At 42.3% G+C, this 27,822-nt stretch overlaps 1 protein-coding gene across 3 annotated transcripts in view; it reads left to right on the top strand.

The window, feature by feature from the left end:
• Window positions 1–4,231: 4,231 nt before the first annotated feature.
• Window positions 4,232–27,822, top strand: part of brip1 (BRCA1 interacting protein C-terminal helicase 1) — a 41,335-nt gene continuing 17,744 nt past the window's right edge. Inside the window, exons 1-14 of one of the 3 annotated variants that reach the window (XM_040006397.1) lie at window positions 4,232–4,419; window positions 4,749–4,847; window positions 5,625–5,745; window positions 6,253–6,447; window positions 7,791–7,933; window positions 8,084–8,221; window positions 14,745–15,017; window positions 16,165–16,386; window positions 16,768–16,967; window positions 17,050–17,182; window positions 17,328–17,482; window positions 17,588–17,762; window positions 17,930–18,070; window positions 18,415–18,576. In XM_040006397.1, coding sequence (XP_039862331.1) covers window positions 4,755–4,847; window positions 5,625–5,745; window positions 6,253–6,447; window positions 7,791–7,933; window positions 8,084–8,221; window positions 14,745–15,017; window positions 16,165–16,386; window positions 16,768–16,967; window positions 17,050–17,182; window positions 17,328–17,482; window positions 17,588–17,762; window positions 17,930–18,070; window positions 18,415–18,576 — 2,151 coding nt within the window. In that variant the 5' untranslated portion in view covers window positions 4,232–4,419; window positions 4,749–4,754. Of the gene's footprint in view, window positions 4,420–4,475; window positions 4,656–4,748; window positions 4,848–5,624; window positions 5,746–6,252; window positions 6,448–7,790; window positions 7,934–8,083; window positions 8,222–14,744; window positions 15,018–16,164; window positions 16,387–16,767; window positions 16,968–17,049; window positions 17,183–17,327; window positions 17,483–17,587; window positions 17,763–17,929; window positions 18,071–18,414; window positions 18,577–27,822 lie in introns of those variants that run through there. The other 2 variants (XM_040006395.1, XM_040006396.1) reach the window with 2 other exon arrangements.

The raw sequence follows: 27,822 nt of genomic DNA on the forward strand, positions 1-27,822 counted from the left end.
TGGTGTCATGCTCTGGGGCTATCTTGCTGCCAGTGGTACATTGCACACCATGGACAAAATAATGAAGAAAAATACTTTAACTTCACCTCAAATAAGACAGTTGAAACTTGGATACAATTAGGTGTTCCAACAAGATAAAAATCCCAAACACACATCAAAACCATATCATCACATTCAGAAAAAAGGTTAAACTCGAAATACTATTTTGAGTTGTTGCTTCAAGCCAAACAACCTTCACGGCTCCTATACCTTCTATAAAATGCCTTGTGTAGATGAGTTTGTGGTTCAACACACATCCTCTTTTTTGTACAAGGGTGTTACCATCAGTGTCCTTGCATCTGCCCATTTCATTTTGTACAAATCTCTCCAACTCTTCCAGGGTTTTGTGGTTTCTACTTCTGAACAGTTCCAACTTTCTGCACCACCTCTTCAATGTCATTATATTTATCACCACACTGTGTTGATGCGCTAAAAGAGAAATCATTTCCTTTGACTAAAACCGATTATGAAGTACAATTTCACCATCTCATCTACACAAGGCATTTTCTAGAAGGCTTTAATTTCCACATTTGAATTTTATTCTGAAACTATTATTTGGACTTTACTCTGAAAATATTTTTCAGCTTATATCTCAAAATAGTATTTCAACCTTAGTATTGAAATTTGATCATTTATATTAGGGGTGCAACGATACACAAAATTCATGGTTCGGTTCGATACTTTGGTGTCACGGTTCGATATTTTTTCGATACAAAAAAAATGTTCATGCCTTTTTAATTTGTCATTTATTAAAATTATAAATATATATTTTAACTCAAAAGTACAGTTTTTAAATTTAATGTTGCTGAAACAAAAGTAATTAAAAAAATAAATATATCTCAGGGCTCTCAAAATTTCAAAATCCCTGGTAGCCCTTCGGGCAGGGACTCTTCAGTTTTTGGTAGCCCAAAATAAATGTAAGTAGCCCGAATAAAAAAGAGAGCAATTTTTTGATTGATGTTTTGTTTCCTTTACAATATTATACATTAAAGTATAATATTGTAAAGGAAACAAAACATTAATCAAAAAATTGTTGAAAAACAAATTACAACATTGTATAAAAATTACAATCATCAACTCAAATACTTGGTTCTAATTGAACAGAAATTTCTATGAACTGTGTAGGACATGAATCAGTCTGTGTCAGATCCTGAATTTGAAATTTCCACTGAAGTCACAGGTAAGAGACAAGTGGAACCAAGATCGAGGCCATTTGCTTTTTGAAGTTTGCAAAGACTGCTAAATTTTGCCAGTGGTAGTTCACTCTTTGCAACATAGTACGCTGTTTTAAACAGATTTTCAGGTTTATTTTTAGTATGTTATTTGCAATTGGTGTTTGTTCTGGGAAAGATATTGCAGACTGAGCAATAATGCTTTTCTTGCATTTCTCATGGGTTCTAATGGGGGCCTTTCTTAAAATGACTGGTCCCAGTAACAAAGGCGCTTGTCGACTCAGAAATCGAGAGAAAACCAACAACACACCCGGCAGAACATTATGTTATTTACACGGGTGCACATAAGTGGTCCGCATTCGCTGTCAAAATAAAAGACGCGCACCAGATAAGAAGTTGCAACGCGCGTTTGCGTCCATATAAAAAGCACTGTTTTTGTCCGCTAGAGTGGGATTTTCACGGCACATTCCGCACCACATCTCTGTGCGTTCATCATTTGTCTGAAGCCAGCTCACCTCCTGCAACCACTTTTCCGAGAATACACGCTTCTTTTGTGGTTCGGACTCCTGCTGACATTTGTTTGGAGGTGGAGGAACACCAAAGTAATTGCTTAAAGGAGCTTCTTCGACATCTTTAAGAGTTTTCCTCCAGAAAATCTTATGTATGCAAACGTGTTGCAACTTCATATCTTGTGCGCGTTTTTTTTTTTTTTTTTTGACAGCGAACGCACACCTGCGGACCACTTATGTGCAGCCCTGGTTATTTAGCTCGTCATATTGCAGCCACAGAAATTATTTTGTCCATGAAACCATAAAGCTGCACTTTCTTTTTGCCTTATAGTCTGATTTGTCATAACTTTTCCGTTTTGTGGTAAGCTTTTCTTTGGCTGTCACTTCTTCACCCTGACCTGTCTTATTTGGCTCAGCAGAACTAAAATATATATCCTGCTGCTTTTACACACACACACACACACACACACACACACATAACGCTCAGCGATTCTCTGCGCGATCAACCTCTCACATGTTTAAGCTGCGGGAAATTTCACTTGTCATGTTTGCATAGTAAGCTAACGATTGATAAGACGATGTCAGAGGAATTGGTGCACAAATTATCATCACTCACCAATCAGTGCTGTCGCTCTCTATACACAGTTCGCGCGATTGCAAAGTGAAAGCAAAAAAACAAGCGCAAATTCAAACGCGATTTCAATATGTCACATATTGACAGTGGCTCACCGATGCCAATGACATAATTACCCGGCTACATTTCTGAAAGAATGCAAAAGCATTGACATATATTTTTCCTTCCTACAATAGCCTATAATGATTGAGGAATCCCTCACCTTTGGAAAAGAGAGTTTATTACAGAGAAATGGCTCTTTCCAAAGTAAAAGCTATGCTATACGCTTCTTCTGGGCTATATTCTCAGCAGCATATTGTAGCGGGTCAGGGCTGTTCGGGGTTCTGTTTGTACAGTTATGTTTTGTTTATGTTGCCATAGTGACGAGTGACGCCCTCTCGCTGCGACAGTGTGTCCTTCCGGGGTCAGAGGGCGCTCTGTGTGTTGTTGTTGCTGTGCGGTTGCCGCGCTGAGCAGTTAGCTAGCGGCAGTGTTCTTCTGCAGATGTCAATAAACGGCTGTGCTCCCTGGCTAGCTCACGGGAAGCAAGACCAAACGATACCTCCGTCTCCTCCTTGTCTGAGCTCGCCACAATATTAAACATATCAGGTCCCCATAAGGAGAATCATGCGCTAACGGCTGTCTAAATGACTCGGGTAAAGTTTGTAGCATGCGTGCTTGTTGTTTTTGTCTGCTTCCACTTGTCTTTGCACTAGGATGATGTCGGCATAAATGTGCAGTCATATTCGTTGTGTTCCCACTAGTGCTGTCAGCGTTAATCTCGTTGAAATGACGTTAACGCCACAACACGGCAAATCTCCGTTAACGAGCTACCCCTGCGTGGGGCTAGACGGCCAACATGTTAACGAGCTAACACACTAGTTCCCACCCATGTAATTGAGCATTGCGTGGCACATCCAACATACTGTTTTACTTTAGTCCATGACGCGTTTACCTTCAGGGTCATACGTCACATGAAAACCAAAATAATTCCAAACGCCAGATCTGAATGAGGGTGGGGGAGGTTCAATTTGCCATGTTGCAAGGAGAGCTTAACTTCTGTCTTGCTAGCTTGCCCTGCGCTCTTCCTTCTGACGATGCTGTCTGTGTTGAACGCTCAGTGGATCTGCGCTCGACAGTGCAGCCTAGGCGGAGTAGTCGAACGCAGATTCACTGAGCGCTCAACACAGACAGCATTGTCAGAAGGAAAGTTGATAAAATAAATTACAAATTTTGTATTGTTCGATACATATGCGTACCGAACCGAAAGCACTGTATCGAACGGTTCAATATCGATACGAGTATCGTTGCACCCCTAATTTACACCTATATTTATTAATGGGGCCCTGATGCTACTTTGTAAGAAAAAAAACTCTTAAAAACATGGAAACATTATCGAGTGAAATATTAGCCAAATTTATTCTATTCAATCAAAATGACAACAATAAATATTAAGACGTGACTGCTGCTGGTTAGCATGCAATGTTTAAAAAAATAATAAATAAGGTAAGTATGGTAAAAGAAATGTGGTAATGAAAGCTTAAATATGTCAAGAAGCTATCACTGATTATTGAATATTATATAATAGTTAGATATACATAGATTTAACTACATGTACTCCACTGTGGTATACAAGTTATTGCAGATCAATGCATTTATTGATCACTACTGAAATGCAGCACCGTCGGCCTACTTTCACGCTAAACTTCCGGGAATAACAACGTGACTCTCCAGTCAACGGCGCTAATGTTTACTGACGTAATTTCCGGTGTTTTGTAGCCACATAAGTTGCAGTCACTGGTCAGCGCTAACTATTCATAATAAAAGCGTAAAATAGCGGGATGAATTTACATTATTGTACACACTATTGCACACGTATTTTTAACGTTGCCTAGCTTCTGAGAATTGTATAAGTTAACATGTCAAAAGAATATAGAGCAAATGGGCCTTTAACGTACAACATGTTTCGTGATCTTTTCCAATACCAGTTTTATTTTGAAAGCTTTCGCGTGAAGTTTTAATGTGCAATGTAGCCGACTTCCTGTCCGGATCCTTAGCGTGATTTGTGAGAGCGGGAAGAATCACAGTAAGTAAAGTAGATGTAAACAGCTGTATATTTTGCTGTTTTGTTTACAAATATGCAAATGTATGTCTTTAGTGACAGGCGTGACCAGTGTAACCATGGGATACTCTAGTAGTACAGTAATGGTGCAGCTCGTAGTATTAGCTCTTGCTTGGTATTCGAGCAAAAACGTTCAAGCTAACGCATCACTTTCTCCAGCTTTACCTATCTGGGTGACGTCTTCAGACAGAAGAAATAGTGTAACTACTGCAGGCTACTTCGTAGTGCGTTAGTTGTATGTTACTGTACCTTACACACCTAACTCGTGTTACTCTGAACTTTTGTCGGGACAGGCGAGAATGACTTCATCACCAGTGGAGTACACCATTGGAGGGGTGAAGATCCACTTCCCCTGCAAGGCTTACCCGTCCCAGCTGGCTATGATGAATTTAGTGAGTCGCATCCATCTGTGCTTGCTTGTGCAGTGACAGAGGCTGTGCCAGGCTACACGTGTCTTTCTTTCAATGTCTCTGGTCATGAAAAAACTCAAAACCACACTTAATGCTGATTAAATGACGCTCACCTCCTGATGCACTGCTTCACTACATTATTAAAATATTTTACCAAAAAAAAAAAATACAGTCTGCTGTGATCTGACTCACTACTAGTACCGTTCATTATACATTATTATTTAGTAATGTGTTTTTTTTCTTGATTTTTTTTTTTTTAAAGTTTGGATATCAAAACAATTTTTTACAGGAAAGCCACTTTATTATAAGCTAAATACACAACATGCAATCATAGCATACTTTCTACTATGATCCTGCAAACCTCGCTGTTCCTTTGTCTGACTTATGCATGTATTTGCATTTTGAAAATGTAAGTTTGGGTCTTCTCCCTAAGTTCTTCATAAAGTTTGGTATGGTTGCACAGTCACATGTACCCTTCGCACAAAGCAAACAGACTGCTACACCTGCAAGCTTAATAACATGTTTCCCTTGAGATAGGCGAAGGGAGGTTTTCACCCATCCTAGACATACTCCTGTACAGTCCTCCAAGATCCTAATCTCACATTCACATTAGCTCGCAGGGAACGTGATAACTGGTTAAAACAAAAATCACCCTGAACATTATAATGTGGAGCATAAACCGTGGCTGTAGTGGACATTTCATTGTTTTTCACTTCAGCTTTGTATGTTTTAACTTAGCTCTTCTCTGTTGTTTTGTAGATTGTACGAGGTTTGAACACAGGGCAGTACTGTTTACTAGAGTCTCCAACTGGAAGTGGAAAGAGCTTGGCGTTGCTTTGTTCAGCCCTGGGTTGGCAGCATGCACAGTTTGGTAAGCCCGGTATGACTGAGTGCATGTACATGTAAAATTCAAGTTGGATGATATACTTGCACTTTATCTATACAATGAAATCTGCTTTTTCTGTCACATTTAAACTGCTCCAGTGGATACTCATAAAACTGTTTCAGACAGTTAGCTTAGCGTATGGACGAAGACTCCCTGTGAGTCTAAAACCAGGTCTTAAAGTTTTTCTGCTCTATGGTGCCAGAGCCGCTCATAGCTCTGGCTATTAAAACAATATTAGATTAAAGGTAATGATGAGGGAGCTAAAATGACTTATTTCAAACAATGGATTAAGATCAGTACGGATTATTTTAAATTATGATTCATGTGATAAAAATATTGAGCAAAATGGGTAAATTAAGACTTTAGTTTAACCACTGACTCATTTCTTTTGTTCTTACTGTTTTCTTGTAAGTATAATTTCATTTTTTCTTATACCCAAAAACTAATAGCCACTCAGGGTCAATGTTACTGACAGTTCTCTGTTTCACTATCGGATTATAGCCAAACTGCAGGAAGGAGGAAGCACCGGTCCAGACAAGAGCCAGAAGTCCGACTCCCCCACGTCTTGCAAGTGTGGGTGTCACAGCAAATCCAGCAGGAACAAGGCAACAGCAGCAGACAAACATGCTGTTGTGGACCTCACTGTGTCACCCTCTAAAGACACGGCTCAGCCGTCGACTTCAGCACAAGAACCCAGTAAGTAGACCTGGGTTTTAGTTGTGAAACATACAGTACCTGAACCTGTACTCCTGTTGTTACAATGGTACCTGCAGCCACTAGTCACTCGATTAACTCGTAGTTAGCTGTTGATCACCTGCAGTTTTATGTTACACAGTGCAGCGTTTGTTTTTTGTCCTTAAAAACGTTGTTGCAGAACCCGGTCAGTGCTCTGTGTATGGCTTATTTGTGTCGGCACAGATACAGTTCACAGTTTTACTAGTGTTTATGTCCACTGCCACTATCTTTGATTGTTAAATTGGGGCTGGTTGGGCTGCTCTGACTTAAAGTCCGTCTTTAAGGGGCATTCGAGTAGAAATTCAGACGAGCAAATCTGAAATTCTGGCATTAGTAATGTTATTTCTGTGGGCAAAATAATTAAATAGGAGTGAGAGTGGGTATGTCTCTCCTTGCACGGACTATCCAATCAATCACAACAGTTCCAAGGATGACTGATATTTGAACATGTCCTTAATTAAATCACCCTTTCACTTACTGCCATTTAGGGCTCGGTGTCGGCACTGATTTCTAGGATCGATTCGGTTCGATCCACGATTTGATTTGATTTGAATCGGGAAAATCTTGCCTCAGACAGTCAGAAATATTATAATTCTGAGCATTTATCAGCACATATCCATATTTTTATATCTATAAAAAGACAGCTGACACTTGTGAGACGTCATCAGAGGTGTGAGCATCACAGCAGATGCCTTTGTGTCAAAGTAACTGAGGATAAAACACAGAAGTGCAAAGTTATTTTATTACGACTTTCTTGTTGGAAGTCAGTTAAATTAAAAAAAGAAAAACTGGCCGACAGCGCTGTACATAATGGTAGACTGGTGCGTAACAAGCAAGCGAATAATGCAGAAAACAGAGATTTTTAGATGGGAAACTGTTCTCGAAGTACACAGAGAGACAGAGAGCTCTGCAGGAAGTGCGATTTTTACCGTGGTGGAAGCAAAACAGGAAAAGTCAGGGGGGATGGTTGGAGAGACAAAACCTGCCACTCAGAATCTAACGCAAAAAAAGACGTAAACGCAAAGCGCGGACCCGCCGACGCATCAGAATCTGTGAGCTGTCGGCTTTCAGCCCCGACGGCACGTCCACGGTCGGACACGCCGTCGGGAAAGCCGACACCTCATGATGCGTTGGCCAACACCAGTGTTTTGGAGCAACAGGTTTCCCACAACAACGGCACAGTTGTTAAAGGACTCATCACAGAGGCTTGTGACACTTAAAGCATTTCATTAAACCAGTGTAGAAGATTATCTTACTAACTGTATATGAAACATCCATTTGCATGTGTTGTTTCTGTGTTTTAGTGCTTCTCCCAGAAGAAGAAAGAAGAAAACAGTCTCTAGCCTCTCGACTGTCAGAGAAGTTCCAGGCATCTCTCAGCTCCGACTGTGTGAAAGATGATGACTTCCAGCAAGACAGGAAACGCATCCGCACTGCAGAGAACACGGTAGGCACCGATGCCTGTTGTTCACTAACACCAGATTTACTCTGCGTTACATTTAAACAGTGATCGTATGCAGCATTACCAGCTTCTGTGCTGGTTTCATTAGAATAAGAAATGCACAGATCAGTAAAGTTTCCTGTGTTTGCTTCTCAGAGCCGTAAAAGGCAGCGACTGGAGAAGGGAGTCGTGTTCACAGATGATGAGCCGGAGCTGGAAAACCAGCCAGCGGGACCTCAGAGTTGGAATGCCGAGACGAAACACCAAGCTCCCGGTTGTTCCTCTACTTCCTGCGTGAGTACGATCCAGACAGGCTCACAGGTCCTCTCCTCACTAATAGCTGAAGTAGTTAAAGTTCATAACACTGAACACCACTTTAGGAGGAATTTCAGAGATCAGCTCCCATTTCAATCACATTAAAATATTAAACAGTTATCATCAATGGTACCCTGACCAGCACACGGGTTAACGTTAGCTGTTTAACTATTAGCAATTACCCGATAGCCACATTAGCCATCTGTTATTATTAACATAGCCGCTAGTCAGGTAAAAGATTAATAATTATTGCAAACTGCACGACTGGCAGATGGAATATTGAGCTGTGACAGAGCGGATCACGGACACGTGGAGAAGCAGAGGGTTGCTGGCTGTGCAGAGCAGCAGGGGAAGTGAAGCTGATCAGAGTTCAGAGTGTGGAGAACCAATCAGAGCAAAAGCAGAGCTGCAGACTGAGGCGGAGCAGTGGGACAGGCGGATGTAGACAGCATGACAAACTCTAATTTTTCTGCTTTTACATTCATTTATTAAAGTGTGTTTCCTGTTTTGTTGTAGCCACCTGTGAGGTCATTTTTACAATGCAGCCTGTGATCGCTGCAGTCTGTCAGTGAGCGCTCTGCTTATTATAGCTTCTTTATTTATAATACCGGTCTTCATCCAAATGGCATGAGTGCTCTTCTTTTGAATTCTACAGTAACTTAAACAGTAATTAACTTCACCATGTGTAATGAAATGATTTAAACAATTTGTAAATCAATAAAAAAAACCCAAGCTTGATCTCAAATACCTATTTTGTTAAATCCAATATTAGTTGTTTGAGTTTAGAAAATCTGTTGAAAATTAACAGGTTAACAAGTCAGGATATGACTTCTTCAGCTTTTGTTGTTCCAGGATGGGGTCACGATCTTCCCCGTGGTTTTCCTCTGTTTGAAATTCCCGTATCGTGACAACCAGAGCCTGATAGTTGAGATGTTCTGTTGCAGAGGCTTTGTGAAAATGCTGTGTGTGAGACAGATCCAGCCTGTGTGCTGGCTCACTGAGACATCGTTACACTGGTGTTAGTTGTGCTTTAAAGGTTTGCTACACGGTGCCACGGGCTGATCCTCTTATGGTGGATTTTTAGTATTGTTCTCGCTTCGAGCATATTAGAGGTTTTCAGATAATCAGCATCACCACTGGGTGGCGGTATACTCCACCAGATCGATAGAGACTGTGGTCAGAGGCTCGAACTTGTTTCGGCCTAACTGAAAATGTAACAGCGTGTGCGCTGTACTTTTCACTGCTGTTTTCATGTCTTTCACCATAAAATGTGTTTTTATTTCAAATGGCTTTAAAAGAATTGAAATCATGAGGAAGGATATGAGTACCATCAACTTTTTGTGTCACAAAAAAAAGGAATTTGAACATATTAAATTTCTAATGTGGATAAACATGGGACCATCCTGTTTTCAAAGACACAAAGTTAGTAATCAGCAGTCAGCCCTACAAAATGACTCTAACATAATTAATTAATGAAAGAAAATCTGTCAGTATTATGGAATGTAATATATAGATAGTATCACAAATAACCTGTTGAACTTGTCTGAACAGTGTTGCAGCAGTGCAGTTATCAGAAAAGCTGAGTAAGGAATCCATGCGCATACAAGACTACGCTGATCCTTTTATGTAACGTTTTATAACAGAGACTAAAATGGGCCAAACACTTGTTGTAATATCTATACAATACTACTGAAACATTACAAAACAACAAAGTAATGGCAAAAAAGTCACGAGTCAAATTCATCAGAAATCTGGTTGTATTTATCTTTTCTGTTAACATGAAAATGAAAGTGCGTGGCGCCGAGTCTGAATCGAATGACTTCACAAAATTAGAATTTACAGCGTTATCATAGGTGGGTTGTTGACGTGATCCTAGTGATTGTTATGGTGACACCCCTCTAGGAAACAGTAGTATTTAGCATCATGTAGTATTATTTCTTTGGTCTATTAAGGATAAACAGACTGAATAATTAATATTACAGGCCGTCGTTGTTGGTTTACCTTCATGTTGTTGAGTCTGTAAAAGTCTGCAGTTTTACAATATGAGGGAAATCAGTGCTGTCATGTCAGACGGCCAACGTTCAGTTCAAACTGCTGGAAAGGGAAACAACCTGTTCAAACAGAAGTTGAACAACTAGCAACACCATCACTCCTGTGTCATATTTGTTGGTATATATTTTGGAGAGTTTTACTGTATGTGAAGTCATATTAGTAAAAAATGTAACAAGCTACTGTGTTGCAAAAGATGCAAAAAACCCAAACAGTTTTGAGACGATTATTAAAATAGTAGCTGATTCATTTACTTTGATTAATAAGCTGACTGCTTCTTTTAGCTGCTTCTACTGAGAATATTCGAAATGTGTTGAATTTTTTGAAGAATAAGATAAAACAAGTTTCTCCATGCAGAGCATTTCTTATCAGTCAGCAGTTCTGACGTCTCCTGCAAATGAGAAGTTTTACTCGCTGTCCTGCGTGAAGCAGAACCAGTCACAGCATGTTCTCAAAGGTCTCACGGCACCGTTAGTGATCAGTAGATCTCCTCCATGCCTGCTTCATGTCCGCTGGCAGGGCTGTGGCTCCCCACACCTACTGTTAGATCGTTACATGTAGAAACCTTTGGAGCACAAGCGCACAGCTGTTCACAGACACACTATATGGCCTGGCTGCTGCCTCTATACTTATGCTGATCTTGCTCATTGCTGCGGTTCTCCTACCGTGTTCTTCTCTTTTTTGTTTGTTTTCTTCTTCTTTTTTCCAGCAGTGGATTTTTCCCGTCTTTTCTCTCTGTCCCTCTTCCCCTCTGTTTTTCTTTCCCTCTCCTCTTCTTGACCTTCTCTTGTCTACGTCTTTCCCTTTCCCATCCCTCGGTCATAACTGTTCAGATTGTAATAACTTCAAAGTAAAAAAATAATAAATAATAATAAAGATGAATCAGGTGGACCAGTCTGGCAAAGCCATAATGATCCACTTGGGAAAACAAGTCTGTTGGGCATTTTTCTTTGCCTTCAGACAATAATTGTGAACGGGACGGGCAAAAACAAAAGTGATCAATAGTGGATATCTGGAGGTTCTCTCTGGACAGACTACCAAGTTACTCCTAATGATTGAGGCGTGCTTGGCTTTAGGATGCTGCAGCACAGCTTGCAGAGGTGGTTACACTCTCACAACTTCATCGTAACCTGCCGCAGGTGTGTGGCTGGGATCAGATGGTGGGAGGTGGAAAAAGAGGAGGAGGGAAAGTGAAGACGAAGAAGTGCGTCCTTCTCTGGTTTCCCTGCGGCTACGTGACCCGGGCTCTTTTGTCCTGTGAGCGCTGACTGACGGCCTGAATGGGGCCCTTTGAAGCAAGCTCCAGTTTTAATTAAGAGGGTTTGCCTCGCCTGGGCTGCTGATCTGTGAAAGCCACGGGGATAAATATTGAATGGGGTTCACCTGCTGGTTACTGCGCCCGAGGGATAAACAGGTGCTTTGGAGGGCAGGTATTTGCCAGGGCCCCTACCTGCACGCTGTGGCCATATCGGGAGGCGGGGGTGTTGGGTGTCATGTCTTCAGAGTTATTTGCTATTGAAGACCACCCTTACTGGAATGAATTCCAGGCCTCTCGAAAGCTGTGGAATGAGGAGCAAGTTGGCGTCCAGCGAGAGGCGCCAGTGATACCTCAGTGATCAACTGCCTGCAGCCCCTGTGTGCCCTCCGACTGGCCCCCCGGAGTGTGAGATTTCCATCTCTCAGGTGTTGGCAGGGAGCAGAGCAACAGTAGCCTACCTGTGAATATTCGGAGGTGTTCGGTAACTCTGCTGACCTCTGTTCTGTCAGTTCCAGAGCTCTCGCTGCTGCGTGCGCTTACACCTGGCAGAGTAGGTGTGCCCTGCAGGCTTAGTGTAGCAAAGCAGCTGAAAGTACCTCTGTGCCATGCAGTGTACCTGTAAATGCAATGTTAGTAAGAGCATTGATGAGCATGAGGGTATTCCCGCAGGTAGCTGCACACTCAGAGTAACACCAACGGAGCTGCTCCAGGTTCAGAAGAGAACCATGTTCAGGACTATGCTGTTGTTGCTGAGCAGGGTTGTGCCCCTCTTGGCCCTTTTGCCAGTTATCTGCATTCCTTTCTAGGGGGTGTCTGCTCTGGGCTGTGGGGCCAGGCTCGAAGCCTTGTTGTCCTGGCATCTCAGGAGGCAGCCGCGTAAAAGGATACTCTTGTGTCAGCTGTTTCCTGCTGCAGCTTTTCACAAGGGCCTCTATTCATCAGCCAGCCCTTCTGCACTGCTCCAGCCCACCCCTCCTCCCCCCACCTGCCAATGAATAAGTAATTATTGGCCATCTTGGGGCAGGATATTTGGATGGCTCTATTTAACGTGGCAGCAGCAGGTAAGGTGATCGGGCCCGGGGCCCAGACTGTGGAGCGTAACTGTTTCAGCAGAGAAAGGTAACTCGAACTGGTGTTGGGGCCCCGCAGCACCTCTGTTTATTTTTCACATGGGCTCAGGGCTCGTTATCCCTCTTAACTCTGAGAGGCGGCTCTCTCAGGGCTTTCTTTGGCCTCCACTCCAACACACATTGTAATATTTGATGGGCAAACACGTTAGGAAAATCTGAGCCGCCGGGTAACTGGAGCCGCTCGTCTGTCGTCAGAAGTGCTACCTCCTCATCCTCGTGATAAGCTGCAACGCATGACATCACATACCAGTCATTCTTACGTGGATCCTTCATATAATTTGCACAGAACTCTGACTTAAACACGTTAGCCCTCATTTATTTTGTGCTAACGAAAAGTATGATATCACGTAGTGGATAAGGTGTCTGTATCAGCGATGACCTTTTGGTCTTATACTGTTAGCTGGTTAACAATTTAAAGGCTGTCATGTCAGTAAAGATCTCTGCTGCCCTTAAACAGCTTTCTTCATTAACACAGTGTGAAATCAGTGAACACGGAGCTTTTCATCCTCTGTTAATTCTGAATTGAAGGGATAAAACACTCTTCCTCTGGACTGCAGGCTCTGCTTCTCTTCGTTTTTTCTCATGTACTATGTGTATTATTAGAATAGTGGCTGCTCATATCAAACACAGCATGTTTGAGAAAAGCTTCAGACTGCCCTGCACGCTGCTGTTCTAACCTTGTTTGTGAACTACAGCAAAAAAGAAGACAAGTTTAAAAGACTAAGGGTGAATGGAAGGAGCACCCAGGCTTAGTATAAGATAAATAGGGTTCATTATGATGCTGGAAAAATGCAAAGCTACTCTAGTAGGGCCCAGGAAATAACCACGGAGATGGAAATGAGCTAGATTTCTAGATCGTAGCATTTTATATATATTAAGCAACTGTGACGTCTGCTGCAAATCAGATCAGGTGATCAGAGCATGAGACCATTCAGCATTTTAGCACTAATGAATTTATATAATTTAGACTTTGCATATCCTCTATAAGACTCTTTAAAGACCAGCAGAAACACCTCTGATGTTGCTGAAGTGAACAAAGATGTGTTTGATGGTTTCAGGGTGGATGATGGTGGAGAGCCATGAAGATGACACATGAATACCTAATGACTCTCCCATAATTATAATAAGAGATGCTGCTTCTTTAGGAAGAGATCAGTTAGTGAACTTTCGCTACATAAATAAAATATAATGTTAATAATCTCCATAACCTGTGTGTTCAGCTGGGGTGTTTCAAAATAAATGTAGCACAGAAAATGTTTCTACTACAAAATGTTATTAAAGAAAAAAGTCTGGTAGAAATAAATGAATTTAAGTGAATTATATAAATGTTTTTGTAAATTAGCTTTTCATCAGTTCGCTGGGATACATTTAACTTTATTCTCCGAGAGACTAGATTAATATTAAAGGCTGATAACACTGATAATGATTTGTACTCTCCTGGCTGGAGAAGCCAATGATTTTACATTATATGTGCGAGTGATCAAAGATCAGATGACTTAAAACGGAACAAAAACCGGCCGAACACATAAAGAGGATCAGTTTCATAAGCCATGCTGGCTGCACTTCACCTGTGACCCGGAGGAAAAAAGGATCCACCGCGCCGCTGGACAGCCAATTAGATTTTTTTCAGCCACCACAATGGTGACCTATCATCTTTCAGAGAGAGAAAAGGTCACCTGGTGAAAAGTGACAGGACACCTTGTGTATGGATGCAAATTCTTTATGCTTGCCTGTGTGTTTATCAAAGGAGCAAAACGGTGTCGAGGTGGTTGTGATATTCCTCATAATTCATTGAAAATGTTCACATACATAATATTAGGCCAAAGCAAGCAGTGATGGAGAAGAAAATGTGCCTTATTTATTCCAGAAAATCCAGAATTAAGGCAAGAAAATGAGATTTAAGACTGCGATACTAGTGCCCTTTGATTTCTGCTGTGGACCGGTGATATTTATCATAAAGCAACAGTTGGCATTGGCATGTTTTTCAGTTCCTGAAGCAACATCTGGTTCATGCTGTTAAACAAACGTGCCAAGTATTAGTATTTATATGATTTTCTCCCACTAGGCTCCTGAACCCTGCTCGCAGTGCCCGTGCGCTTCAACCGAGGATGGCGTGAAGGATAAAGAGAAAGATGGCAGAAGAAAGATTCCAAAGATCTTCTTTGGCACTCGCACACATAAACAGATAACTCAGATCACCCATGAGCTGAAGCGCACCCTTTACTGCGGCGTGCCTATGACCATCTTATCCAGCAGAGACCACACCTGTGTCAACCCAGACGTGGTGCCTCACGCAAACCGCAATGAACGCTGCAAGGATCTGCTGGAGGCCAAGGATGTGAGGATGAACACTGACACACACACAAACACACTCTCGCAGTGAATCTTAACTGTCCTGCACCATGTGTTAGGCAGATTCACTCGTTGCTCCAACAAGCTAGCAGCTCACTGCCCATGCCTGTTTGTAATTGCCATCAGTATCGACCCAGAGGAGCAGCAAGAACACACTTTAACACTCTGTCAGAGCCACTGAGGAAAATGCTTTTTAGAGGCATGAGACGCTTGTAGTCTCCTAAACTGGGCAGAGTTTAGGCGCCTGCTGTAAGGAGTCAATCACAGTGTCGTTGCAGGTGTTTGCTTCCCATATGAAATGACTGTCCCAGCCTTAACCCCTTACTGTGTGTCAATCATACAATGTGTCTTCATCACCTCAGGGTCGGCTCTGGTTACCATGTTGCACACGCTCAGAGATTCATGGTTCAGCTAATGCCATCGTTAGTCATAACGCCCGCCGACTGCTCGAGAGGTCATTAATCCTCCAACTCGCCTTCAGCAGACAGGCCTCGGTGTCAGCAGAGTGTCGAGCGTAGCTGTTTCATCCAGAGATTATTTTATTATTGTGTCAGAGGTTACCTTTGCAAATTCACCAAGGACAGGGTGGGACGTCGAAAGCTTCGCTGACAGAGTAACTGAGGGCTGGTACATGAGATGGCGCTTCTTTACACGCCGCTTACATTCACTGTATGAGTGAGGACATTTAAGCTGCTACAACAGCTGCAACACCTGATCAGAGGCAGCCTCTGAAGTTCTGTATGTCACCTCTGGACAGAGTGGAAACTTGAGACTGAACAGCAACACAGAAATACAACAAATGTTAGATATTGTAACCATGTGGAGTAACCTGTGAAAAAGTAAAAGCATTAGAATCAAGTTCAAATCGGATTTTTATTTATTTTTTAGTCGTTTTTACAGTTTTGTGTCACATGTTGGAAACAAGAAAGCCAGTGATCCCAGTACGTTGCCAGGGGCTGTGGCTCGTACGATGAATTTCAATAGAAAAGCTTCAAACTTTGAGTTTCAGAAAAATCAAGATTGTTTTTCAATGTTTTACGAAATCTTACAGTCCCAGTTTTAGAAATGAACCTTTGAATTGGTAACATATAGGAGATGTTACACCTTGTTGTAACACTGTGCGTGCGTTGCAGGGAAGGTCCTGCCGCTACTACCACGGTGTGCAGAGGATGCGGGACCAGAACACTCTACAACATGTCCATGGGTTGCGGGCAGCCTGGGACATTGAGGAGCTGGTGACTCTGGGGAAAAGGCTTCGCTCGTGCTCTTACTTTGCTGCCCGTGAGCTCATGCAGAGCGCCTGGATCATCTTCTGTCCGTATAACTACCTGCTGGACCCAATGATCAGAGAAAGTGTGAGTAGAGTTTGGAAGAGCAGGAGGAGCAGCTTTGGACTGTCAGCAAAAACATTTGTTCAAGTAACTTCATCAGTATGACCACGTCCAAACTCAGATTTGTAGACGTAAGATGGTGAAACCTGTCCCCTTCATTTAAAAGCTTTACAGGCTGTGGTGGCGTTGCAAACTCCGTATGTAAAACCATGGAAACGAGGCAAAAGTCAACTTAATTTTACAGCATGTTAATGAATCCACATTAAAGAGCTATGACACCATTGTTGTAGTTTCTACTGTTACTATATCTGATCGTCATGTTCCGTTTTCCCTGATATTTGCCTGTGAATCACCACAAACCAGATCGCAGACCACTGATTCTGTCTTACTTTCCATCTCCACCAGATGGAGATTGACCTGGAAGGCCAGATATTGGTACTGGATGAGGCCCACAACATTGAGGACTGTGCGAGGGAGAGCGCCAGCTACACACTGGACTACAAGAGTCTGCTGATGTCCAGAGACGAGCTGGACAGCATGGTCAACAACAACATCCGACGTTCCAAACACGAGCTGCTCAGGGGCTTCTGCTACAGTCTGATCAAGTCAGTGACTGCATTTCTCTCTCTGCGCATCCTAATGCGAGCGAGCACGCGCACTCAGGATGTCTTTTGATTGTCACTCCAGCTGGATCCAGGAGAGCCAAAGCCTGATGTCTGAGCGCGGCTATGAGACTGCCGGTAAAGTCTGGAGTGGGAAGGATATAGTGGGCATCTTTCACACTTTGGGCATCACTGCAGACACCTTCAACATTCTGAAGGTACGCACAGCATATCGACCAGAATGGGCAGCACCAAACGGTTCATTCATTCTAACATAGAACATCCTGTAATCATGGTGAAGCTAACATTGCCAGGCTGTCGTGTGGACAACACTGTTCCGTTCTTGCGTTTTCTGTGTGACAGCAAAACCTGGCAGCAGTCTTGGAGAAGGAGGAGCGTGTTGGAGTCGTTAATGGGAGAGAAGACGTGGTGCAGATTCCAACCATCAGCCCACCTACTGCAACTGTGCTCAAAAACCTCTTCATGGTGCTCGACTTCCTCTTCAGAGACAGCTGCAGGTCAGACACACGCTCTGGATGTGAGCTAAGTGATGCCGCTGCCATAGATGAATCCTTCTTGTTCTGGTTTAAAGGTTTAATCGCTTGTTCTGTGTGTGTTTGTAGATTTGCTGACGACTATCGTGTTGCTCTGCAGAAGAGCTATGCTTGGACAAACCAGGCTCCCCCCGATGTCCCCGACGCCCAGGGCTTTATAGTTCGGCCACGTAATAGACGCCAGACTGTCCGGGTCAAGGCTGAAGTCCTGACGCTGAGCTTCTGGTGCCTTAACCCTGCTGTGGTGAGACGGTCGACTTGGCTGACTTAGGGTCCGATTGATAACTGATTACTGAGGCTACACACAGGAAAAAGCCGTAACTTTAATGAAAGAAGGATTAGCAGTTTGTCCATCACATCAGGTGTTTTGGCCGTGCATACATGATCTCTCTCTGTGTTTGAACCTCCAAGGCTTTTTCTGACCTGAGTGGGTCTGTGCACAGCATTGTGTTGACCTCTGGAACCCTGTCACCCATGGACTCCTTTTCCTCTGAACTTGGTGTGAAATTCTCCATCCAGCTGGAGGCCAACCATGTGATCAATAAGTCTCAGGTGAGTGGGTTTACCCATAAACCTCATTATGAAAAAATATGTAGTGTGAGGCTCCACAAGGCTTTCTGACCTCAGCTCTAATTTAATGATAGCATGCTACGACTAAACAAGACTTTACGATGTCTTTTCTCCACTTCCGCTGTTCCACTTTTGTCCAGCAGATGTCAGCGTAACCTAACAAATTGGAGCACAGTTGATTTATTGTGGATCTTCTTAATACGATTACAGGGAATGCTGACAAGCTGACCTTTGATAACTTAGCACACTAATGAAGCAGTACACACGAGAGTGGAACAGTGCGTCACGTTTGTGTCTCTGATAAGAAATATGTCTGATCTCTGCAGGTTTGGGTGGGCACTGTTGGCACAGGACCTCAAGGCAGGAAGCTCTGTGCCACCTTTCAGAACGCAGAGACGTATGCCTTCCAGGATGAAGTGGGTGGCCTGCTGCTCCACGTCTGCCAGGTCATGGCCAAGGGTGTGCTCTGCTTTTTGCCTTCCTACAAGGTAAATGTGCCGTTTAAACCTTCTCCTCCCAAACATACAGTTAGTAAATATCACCTTTTAGCGTTTGTACATTTGCAACGCTTCTTTACAATGCCTTCACAATTTTTTTCATAAAATAGTTTATGAACTTAATATTTTAATAATTAAAATAATTGTAAACTCCCACAGGGGTCGATTATCTGGTTAGTAGTTTTATTAGTTACTAGTAATTCCTTTTACTCTCTTCACTGGCTCCCTGTTAAATCCAGAAAGTCTTTCTCTGCACATACACAGTCTTGAATAATCAGGCTCCAGCTTAAAGACATCTTAAAACCATATCACCCCAACAGAGCACTCCGCTCTCACGCTGCAGGTTTACTCGTGGTTCCTAGAGTACAGTGGAGCAACGACTTACGAAATTAATTCGTTCCAGAGGGTCTTTCGTAAGTTAAAAATTTTCGTAAGTAGAAGCACCTTTTTCCATCGCCTTTTGAGTGAGGCAATGCTGGCTGAAGACGAAGTTCTTGGTGGAGGAAGAGGTGGCGGAGTTGAAGAAAGCATACGTATGCATGCATACATACGTATGTGTACATGTACATAACATTATGGAATTTAATTTAATTTTTTTAAAATTTTCTATTTTATCTATTTCGTTAAGGTCAAATTTATTTATATAGCAGATTTCAAACAGCTGGATGCTGCACAAAGTGCTTAACAATATAAAATGGTATTAAAAAGCAACAATGTAATACAATAATAACAATAATAGGACAGTAAAAGAATTAAAACAATAACTAAACTAATTCAAATAAGACCAAAATGCTTGGGTCATAGTGTGTTAAAAGCCAGGGCATAGAAATGTGTCTTTAGTAAAGATTTAAATTGCTCAAGTGTTTGTGCAGATCTAATATTTAAGGGGAGACTATTCCAAAGTCTGGGACCTGCCACAGAGACGGATCTATCACCACGGGATTTGAGGTTAGTCCGTGGGATGGACAGCATTAGTTTTGAGCTAGCATAGGCAGAGAGGAGCTCAGACAGGTAAGGAGGGGCTCGGGCGTTAAGTGACTTAAAAACAAAAAGTAGAAGTTTAAATTGGATCCTGTAGGAGACAGGAAGCCAGTGTAAAGAAGCTAAAACTGGGGTTATATGCTCTCTCCGTTTGGTACCAGTTAGCAGGCGAGCAGCAGCATTTTGAACCATCTGAAGACGATGGATGGAGGCCTGATCTAGACCATAATACAATGAATTGCAGTAGTCCAATCTGCAAGTAAGGAAAAGGTGAATAACACGCTCAGAGACGTTAGCCGGGAGGTCTGGCTTTACCTTACGCGGGCATTTTTCCGTACCAGGGGCAGAAATATTGCCGTTAAGTGCCTTCGTAACTAAATGGGGTCTTCGTAAGCCCGGGGTTCCACTGTATTTAAAAGTAGAATGGGAGGCGGAGCCTTCAGCTTCCACACCCCTCTTGTGCAGAACCAGCCCCCACCTTTTAAGATTATATTTAAAACTTTCCTTTTTGCTAAAGCACATAGTTAGGGTTGGATCAGGTGACCCTGAATCTTCCCTTAGTTATGCTGCAATAGGTAAGTAACCAGTTAGCATTTTTTGTTGGTGCTTCAGGACTCGACTCGACTATAATCTGCAGTCGTGCTTCTGGCTCCTGTGCGTAATAGAATAGATTCTAGAAATGACTTAATGTAGGCATTTTTATTTCTTCTTACTATTAAACATTATTTATTAAGCTCAAAGGAATAGTCCCATAAAAACACAAACAAATGCAGTATAAATGAAAATAAAACTGTTGTTGTCTTTTTACTTTCAATTACAAGCAAACGATCTGTTTTGTGTGGAGGCATCCTCTGCATGATGTTAAATTTACACTGAAAATGAGTCGTAGTGCTGTAGCTTAACACTGGGAGGCGCTAGAGACCACAGATTTAGGTAACATGCAATGCTTTGGCATGTATAAGAACATGTGACAGACAAAGGTTACCTCTTTAAGGGACGGCATTCCTTCCACTCCCACTGTGAAGATGCTGCCGTATCGCATGTTACAACAGATCTCCACTGATCAATGGAGGAGCTTGTAAGGAAAAATGGCGTCATCCTCACAGAAGTGTGTTCTCTTTCAGTTAATGATGCTGCTTCTGAGAGCGCGCTCATAGAGGCTTTGTCCCCCCTACGTTTGTCATTCATTTTTGGCTGTGAATCATTCATGTCCACCGTAGCTCAGTTGTCACATTAGCTTACAGAGAGCCAAGTGGATTTCGTACGACATCGTGTGTGCTTGTCCACTACCAAAGTGTTACATGTAACTGCAGGAAACCCTATAAAAGTCACTCTAAATGTTTTTAAGTAACTTGAAATATTTATTTTCGAATAAAGTCCAACCATCCAACAATTTGATCTTTTGGCACTCTGAACCACTCAAGGTGGAGCTTTTTTCTTATTTTCAGTCATATGTAGTGTTCCAGTGGTACATGTTCATATTAAATATGGCTAAAAGGTCAGAAGTGAATATGCAGCACAACATGTGCACAATCCCTGTGTGTTAAAGGTTAAAGCCAAAGAGATATTTTCTGTTCTTGGTTCTGTATATTGTTTGTCACTGAGACCGGATATCCTTGTATGGTTGTCTCTGTGTGAGCACAGAGTCAGCATGCAGGCTCGTCCACGCAGCAGGAAAATGTTTAAATCCTTGACTGTCAGTCACGTCAGACACATTTGGAGCAATGATACGATGCATGTTGTGCTTTTTAGCGTGCAACCTGCAAAGAGAAAAAGAAACTGCGTTATGTTAACCTTTTGCTGGCCTCAAATCGCACGCAATCATTTTGATGAATACATCATCAGCTTTATCTTTTGTAACCTAAATCTTACTTATTCAGCCAGTGTCCCACTCATCTGTGGGCCACCACTCGTGCTGTTATCTTCTCCACTCACTTCCTGTTTGAAATGGAAAGGCGTACTGTCGTGAAAGCCAGCCGTCACTGATGTCTTGTTTTGCTGGGATGAGTCAAACAGAGGACTTTCACAGCTGTGCTTTGCCTTTGGGATTTCTGTCTTTTGCCTTTGGCACGTGTGCGCGGTCCATGTTGGACTTAAATTTCAGCATGTCCCACGCAGTGATCGCTGATTTGATTTCTCTGCAGTCCTTGTTGGCTCGCTATCCAGTTGCACTCTTAAAGAGCCGATGACACCAGCTTGCAAACTGTGAGGGAAAGCTAAGACTCTGAGCCTTGTTGTTTTCTCATTTTACCTTCCTTTTTGTCAGCCTCTGATGCCAACCGAGCAGCGACTATGAGCTGTGGGATGTTTTTTTATTATTGATAGCCGTGTAGGAGTCTTCTATCTCTCTCTCTGTGCTGATGCATAAATATTTAATCTGCAGTCAGCTCTTAAAGATGAGGAGATGAGGGGATATGAAGGGCTGGGGTATTAATTGGAGTCCGCGGAGGCCTCGTTGGTGCCGCTGAGTCCCGTCTGGCCTGCGATGTGCACGTTTTATGTGCGCATAGTCAACAGAAAGGTCATCTTCAGACATCCCTGTTCAGTGTGTCTAGGTGATGCCTATCAACCCCTCGTGCAAAGCTGCTTCTGCGATAGACGGAGAGAGCAGTGAGGCGAGTGTGCCTGCAGTGTCAAAGAAGTGTCCCTCGAGACGCTGCTGCCCTCACATTCACACACATAAACACATACGAGTCAACAGTACACAGGTTGCATTGGTGCAGTTTTAAGTGTTTTACTAGAAAAAAATGACTTGGAATTATAGCAGACATTAGCAATATGTGCTTTATAAAGAAACATGTAAGCCCATAATCACAGTTTCCCTTAGAGGCTGTGGGTTTTTTAACACTTAGGCTTCAACTGTCCCCCAGTTAATGCCCATTAAAACCACAGCAGGCTTTGCCAAGGGAAGAGACCGATGCTCCGTGGGAGACTGATGGTTTATTAAAAGAAAAAAGCAGAGCTTTGTTGAGGTGAAAAGATGGTGGGGAATAAAAGATGCTTTTAAAGGAGACTGAGATAAGGGCCATTAGGTGATGTCGCCTCCCTGTCTGCGCGAAGACGCACCCAGCGCCGGCGCCTTGGCTCTGCCGAGTTTGTGTCAAATCAAAGTCAAAGCGGACTACAGAGCAAACGCCCAGCAACACCACTGTCCTCAGCAGCACCAATCACAGCTCCACGTGTGGGGCTGCTGCTGTCTGTTTTAGGGAGCGTGGGTCAGTGTAGCATATCCCTCCTGGCTGTTTTAGAGCCGAGATGATGTTTTATTTGAGTTTTTACAGTGGAAACTTCAGCGTTACGGCTGTCTGACTAAGCTGGGGCTTCTTTTCGGGAAGGCTCATATTTTCAGAGTTAAAAAGCACATATTAAATGGTGCGCGAGTCATCTCTTTGTTGCCTAATCTACTGTAGCAAAGATTTGTTCGTGTCACCGTGACTGAAATAAATGAAATGAAATAAAGTATACATATGCAGATCATATAAAAAGGGCATATAGGGCAGTGCTGCTTTGCATTTTGGATAATGAGCACGACCGTCACAGTTTTCCGAGTCTCAAGATGGAATTTTCCAATTGCTTGTTTTGTCAAACCAACAGTTTAACTCCAAAACCGAAGATGGGAGTCTCTAACGCATCTAATGTGTATATGCACACAGCGTTATGTCATTTTACTTCCACACTGTCACGGTTTTTCCTACATATAAAATAAACTAATAATTTTGGTGCCCCCGAAATTCCTTCCTTGACCTTCCTTCATATAAGATCTTTGGTTTTGCTTGGTTTGGTTAAGACGTTTAATTTACTCAAGCATGAAGTACATTTTTGCTTACCAGATGGCAAAAATATTGCACAGCCTCGTCTTTCTTTATGCACTGTGAGTATGTGTGTGTAAAACCCCCAACAGCTTTTTATGATTAGGAAAACTCTAAAAGCGTCTCTTATATTGTGATTCCAGCAGTGCAGTAAAAATGTAGCTATTCCTTTCTGTCTGAATACAACGTGTGATCTGTGTGGTGATGCCTTTTTAAAAAGAAAGCAACATTTTGAAATTAAAATATGTTTTTAAACATTTATGTCTTTGTTCATATTTAAACGCATCTTTAAATATGAACAAAGTAGAAAAGATGGGCTCAGAGACACAAACATTGTAACAATGTTTCACTGAACTCTTGTTCACTTTGGTTTTAAATGAGATTTTCGAGAGTTTGGAGCAAATGTAAAGCTGTTGGATGGAGAAAATGCTTTTTGTATATTTTTGTAGTCCAATGACACGACCTGAAGATGCTGTTTGATTGGAACTTTAAGATGAATCAGTCACATGATAATCTGCCAATGCATTCATTGATTTTAATCCTATAGAGTTCTTATGGGTCTATGAAACTAGGCCAAACTGTGGTAGACACCTCAGGAGTTGTGAGGCGAAAAATCATCAGATTTATTCAATAAAGAGAACGAGATGATAGTAAAGGCCTGGCAGGCTGTGATTGGTGCAGGTGGATACTTCTTATTATCTGGACTTTATTTTATAATCACCTTGGAAGGCATTTGATGAAGTAAAGGTTCGAGTTTTGAGCGGATCCACCGCATCGAAGTGGAGATTACGACCATAACTCATTTTATAATGAAATGAAAGATAACTGAATAATGCTTCAAAACACTTAAGTTGACATTTATTCTTATGAAAATTAGATGATGTCGTAGCAGACGACGTCCTCTTCTTTGGGCAGCATGCAGCGTTTTTGCAGCGTTCTGTTGTCACCGCCGATGTGGCCGGGCAGACGACGAGGGAAGAGCGGCATCTCAGAGGTGGCAGGTGGCTTCTCGCCACCAGTCTTGGCGTGATGGTTGCTGTGATATTTTGAGGGTGAATAATTTAAGCCGCAACAACACGTCTCCCCTCACCACTGCGAAATGTGGCTCCTAGCAGCATGTTTCATTAATGCCGTTGCCTCCTATCCCTTTCCATAATTCAGCAGGCACTAGAGGAGCTCTGATGTGTCGCCACGTAGCTCACTGACACAGGGGATCTGGGAAAGGAGATAGAGTGAGGCTAGATGCAGAGGAGGTGAAAGATGGAGAGATAGTAAGGGGAGAAAGAGAGTGGAAGTGTAAAAGTGCGAGAAAGACTACAGTTCACTGCTTCCGCCGCGTTGTTTCACCACCCCGTCCCAGTTGGCAGAAGGATCTGGCCCACTTTACTGCGTCAACGGCAGAGGCTGAGCGTTGCACCTACCATGCCTAGAAAGGGCAATGCATTATTAACACTGTTGTGCTCTCCTATGTGCTAAATACTGCTCATTCCCATTCATGTTGTACGGGCATCATAACGTTGCTGCTGTGAGATCCCTGCTGAAGTCTAAACATGGTGGTTCACAGATAAATTCACTTTTAAATGACAGCTTTGCTGCTTTTTAGAAACAAGTTCAATAAATGCTTTTCTCCTGGATGTGCAGTGAAACATAATTATAATTAGAGGTTTTTTTTAACCAATATATACCTATACAAATATAAAAAGGAGCAATTTTACCGAGTATAGTTTCCATGGTGTTGAATTGGTAAGCCTCACTTGTTTTATTTTTCTTAAATTAAGTTGATGATAAAATTCTGGATGGGAGAATTTTCTGTTTTATTCGTTAGATTAACATTTTATAACCAAGGTCCGACATCTAAACAGCAGGTCTTCAGATGATGTCCCTGAATTATTCATGATGCTGCTCATGTCTGTCATTTTGGTGGCTGCAGTTTCTGTGTTGAGTGTCTCACACTCCTGGTTGAAAGTGTTTGTTGAAGGTGTTGAAGATTTGTTTGACTGTACAATGGTCACTTTCACACATGCAGCCATGCATCTTGATAGCATCACACATTTTATTCCATACTAACCCATTTACAGATATGTTAAAGAAATGCAGACAAGTATTCCTATGGCACCCCCACTGGGTGGTTTAAATTCCAAATTATTCCACAATTCTAAAGAATTTGGGAAATGTAAATGTAAATGAAGAGAGTGGAATAGTACAAAGACAGCATGTATAAGGATATAAGCTGATAAAATGTGATTGTGTTTAAAAAATAAGAAAAATCCACAGTCCTTGTGTGAATGTCGTGGTAATTTGGCGATTCCAACTTTGGTAAATCTGACTGTTTGTACAGGATAGATGTTGCAGAAGTTTGAATTGATTTTAGATTTTGTTTAATCCACACAGAGTGAAAAATACATAAAATCACTTAAATCTTTTAAAACGTAATGCTGCAGGTTCTACAGTAACTTGCCGAAGCCGTTTTAACTTCTTCCCAGTGGACATAATTAACTGCAACCGGTATTTTTTGTTTGCTAGTATAAAAGGATTTGTTTGACAGCAGTCATAGACTGACTAACATACAGGTGTCGAACTCCAGGCCTCGAGGGCCGGTGTCCTGCAGGTTTTAGATGCGTCCTTGATCCAACACAGCTGATTTAAATGGCTAAATGACCTCCTCAACATGTCATGAAGTTCTCCAGAAGCCTGGTAATAAACTAATCATTTCATTCAGGTGTGTTGACCCACGGTGATATCTAAAACCTGCAGGACACCGGCCCTCGAGGCCTGGAGTTCGACACCCCAACACATTTCATAAAGTAGAACAATGAAGGAGGACTAGCTCCAAATTCTTTAACTTTACCTCAAATCAACCACTAGATGGTTGAAACTTGGACACAATTTTGTGTTCCAACAGGAAAATGATCCCATATGTTACGCCCCAGTCTAGGGGTACAGGAACATAACATAAGGGGTAGAAAGGAAGTGAACCATACCCAGAAGCCAACCTTTGAAGTGAACGGTGGTTTATTTGTGTCTACACTGAAAACTGAAGCCTGGGGTGAACAAAGGACAAAATAACAAACAAAAACAAGCTAAGTCAGGAAAGGAGGTGCTACCTAAAACCCTATGTGAAACAAAAACCAAACAAAAGACACGCGCTACACCTAACTCCCTAAACAGGAGGAAACGGTACAAGACAATAATAAATCAGCTCAGCCCTTCTGTTTCAGTGTCTATTTACAAGTCAACTAATTTACACACTATATACAAACAACTCTGTAAATGTGAGGAACCACACACGAGTAACACAAGGCTTGAAAGCCAGGGTCAGGTCTGCTGCTGTGGTCAGACGCTATGGACCATGCCGGGTCTGTGCCGGGAAAACAACCAGTTTATATGAACTGTATTAATTCTGCCAAGAAGAGTGAAGTATTCAGGCAGAATTATATTAAATATCAAGCACCCAATTCTTGTTTCGTTTCATTATTTTTAACGCATTAATGATGTATGCTGTACAATCTTTACCAAAATTTAAAAAGAAATCGCAAAAATGACATGACAGGAGGATGCAGATCCTTTTGGGGCTGCAGTCGACAGGTTTAAAAACGCCACCGCAGTCCTCTATTGCAGCGGTCTCCAACCTTTTTTGCGCCACGGACCGGTTTATGCCCGACAGTATTTTCATGGACCGGCCTTTAAGGTGTCGCGGATAAACACAACAAAATAAAACTAGTACCGGTACCGAAAAAAAGAAAATTTATTCATAACACACGTGAAAAGACCCAGGAAAACCGAGTAAATGATCAAAACGATAACAAAATAACGCTGAAAACCGATAAAAACCCTGAAAACTATACATTTCACACCTGAGCCTCAACTCTCGTGGCCCGGTACCAAACGACTCACGGACCGGTACCGGTCCGAGGCCCGGGGGTTGGGGACCGCTGCTCTATTGGACCAATGTTGTACTTCCATGTCTCGGCCAATCAGGTGGGAAAAGGGCTTATCTAACTGCCAGATGGTGATTCTAGTGCGGTTACCAAGGCCTCTGTGTTTAATTGCTCTGCAGGACTTTAGCCTTTTTGCCCAGGCGATCAGTTTGTAGTCGAGACTGGCCTCCTGTCTGTGCATTAGGAGACTATTATCCCTTTAAAAACCCCATGATCTTCTGATGAACTGTGACGATCGTCATCATGTTTAGGTGATCAATACAGAGACCAATCAGATTACAGACGTTAGATTGCCCAAACTGATCCGCGACTAAAGTATTCACCACAAACCTTTATTTTGAAAGGCCCTTTGTCTTATTCATTGCTAAAAATACAAACCCCAACCTTTTGTGTAGTGAGTATAAAACACTGTCAGACTCCGTCACATCAGTTTTATCAGTAGGAACATTTTGTCTCCATGTTCATCTCCATGTGGAATCACCTCCTTTCCAAGCGCAGCCTGGCAGATA

Source organism: Simochromis diagramma, unplaced genomic scaffold (assembly GCF_900408965.1).
Source record: "Simochromis diagramma unplaced genomic scaffold, fSimDia1.1 OVJJ01000024.1, whole genome shotgun sequence".
Classification (NCBI taxonomy): Eukaryota; Metazoa; Chordata; class Actinopteri; order Cichliformes; family Cichlidae; genus Simochromis; species Simochromis diagramma.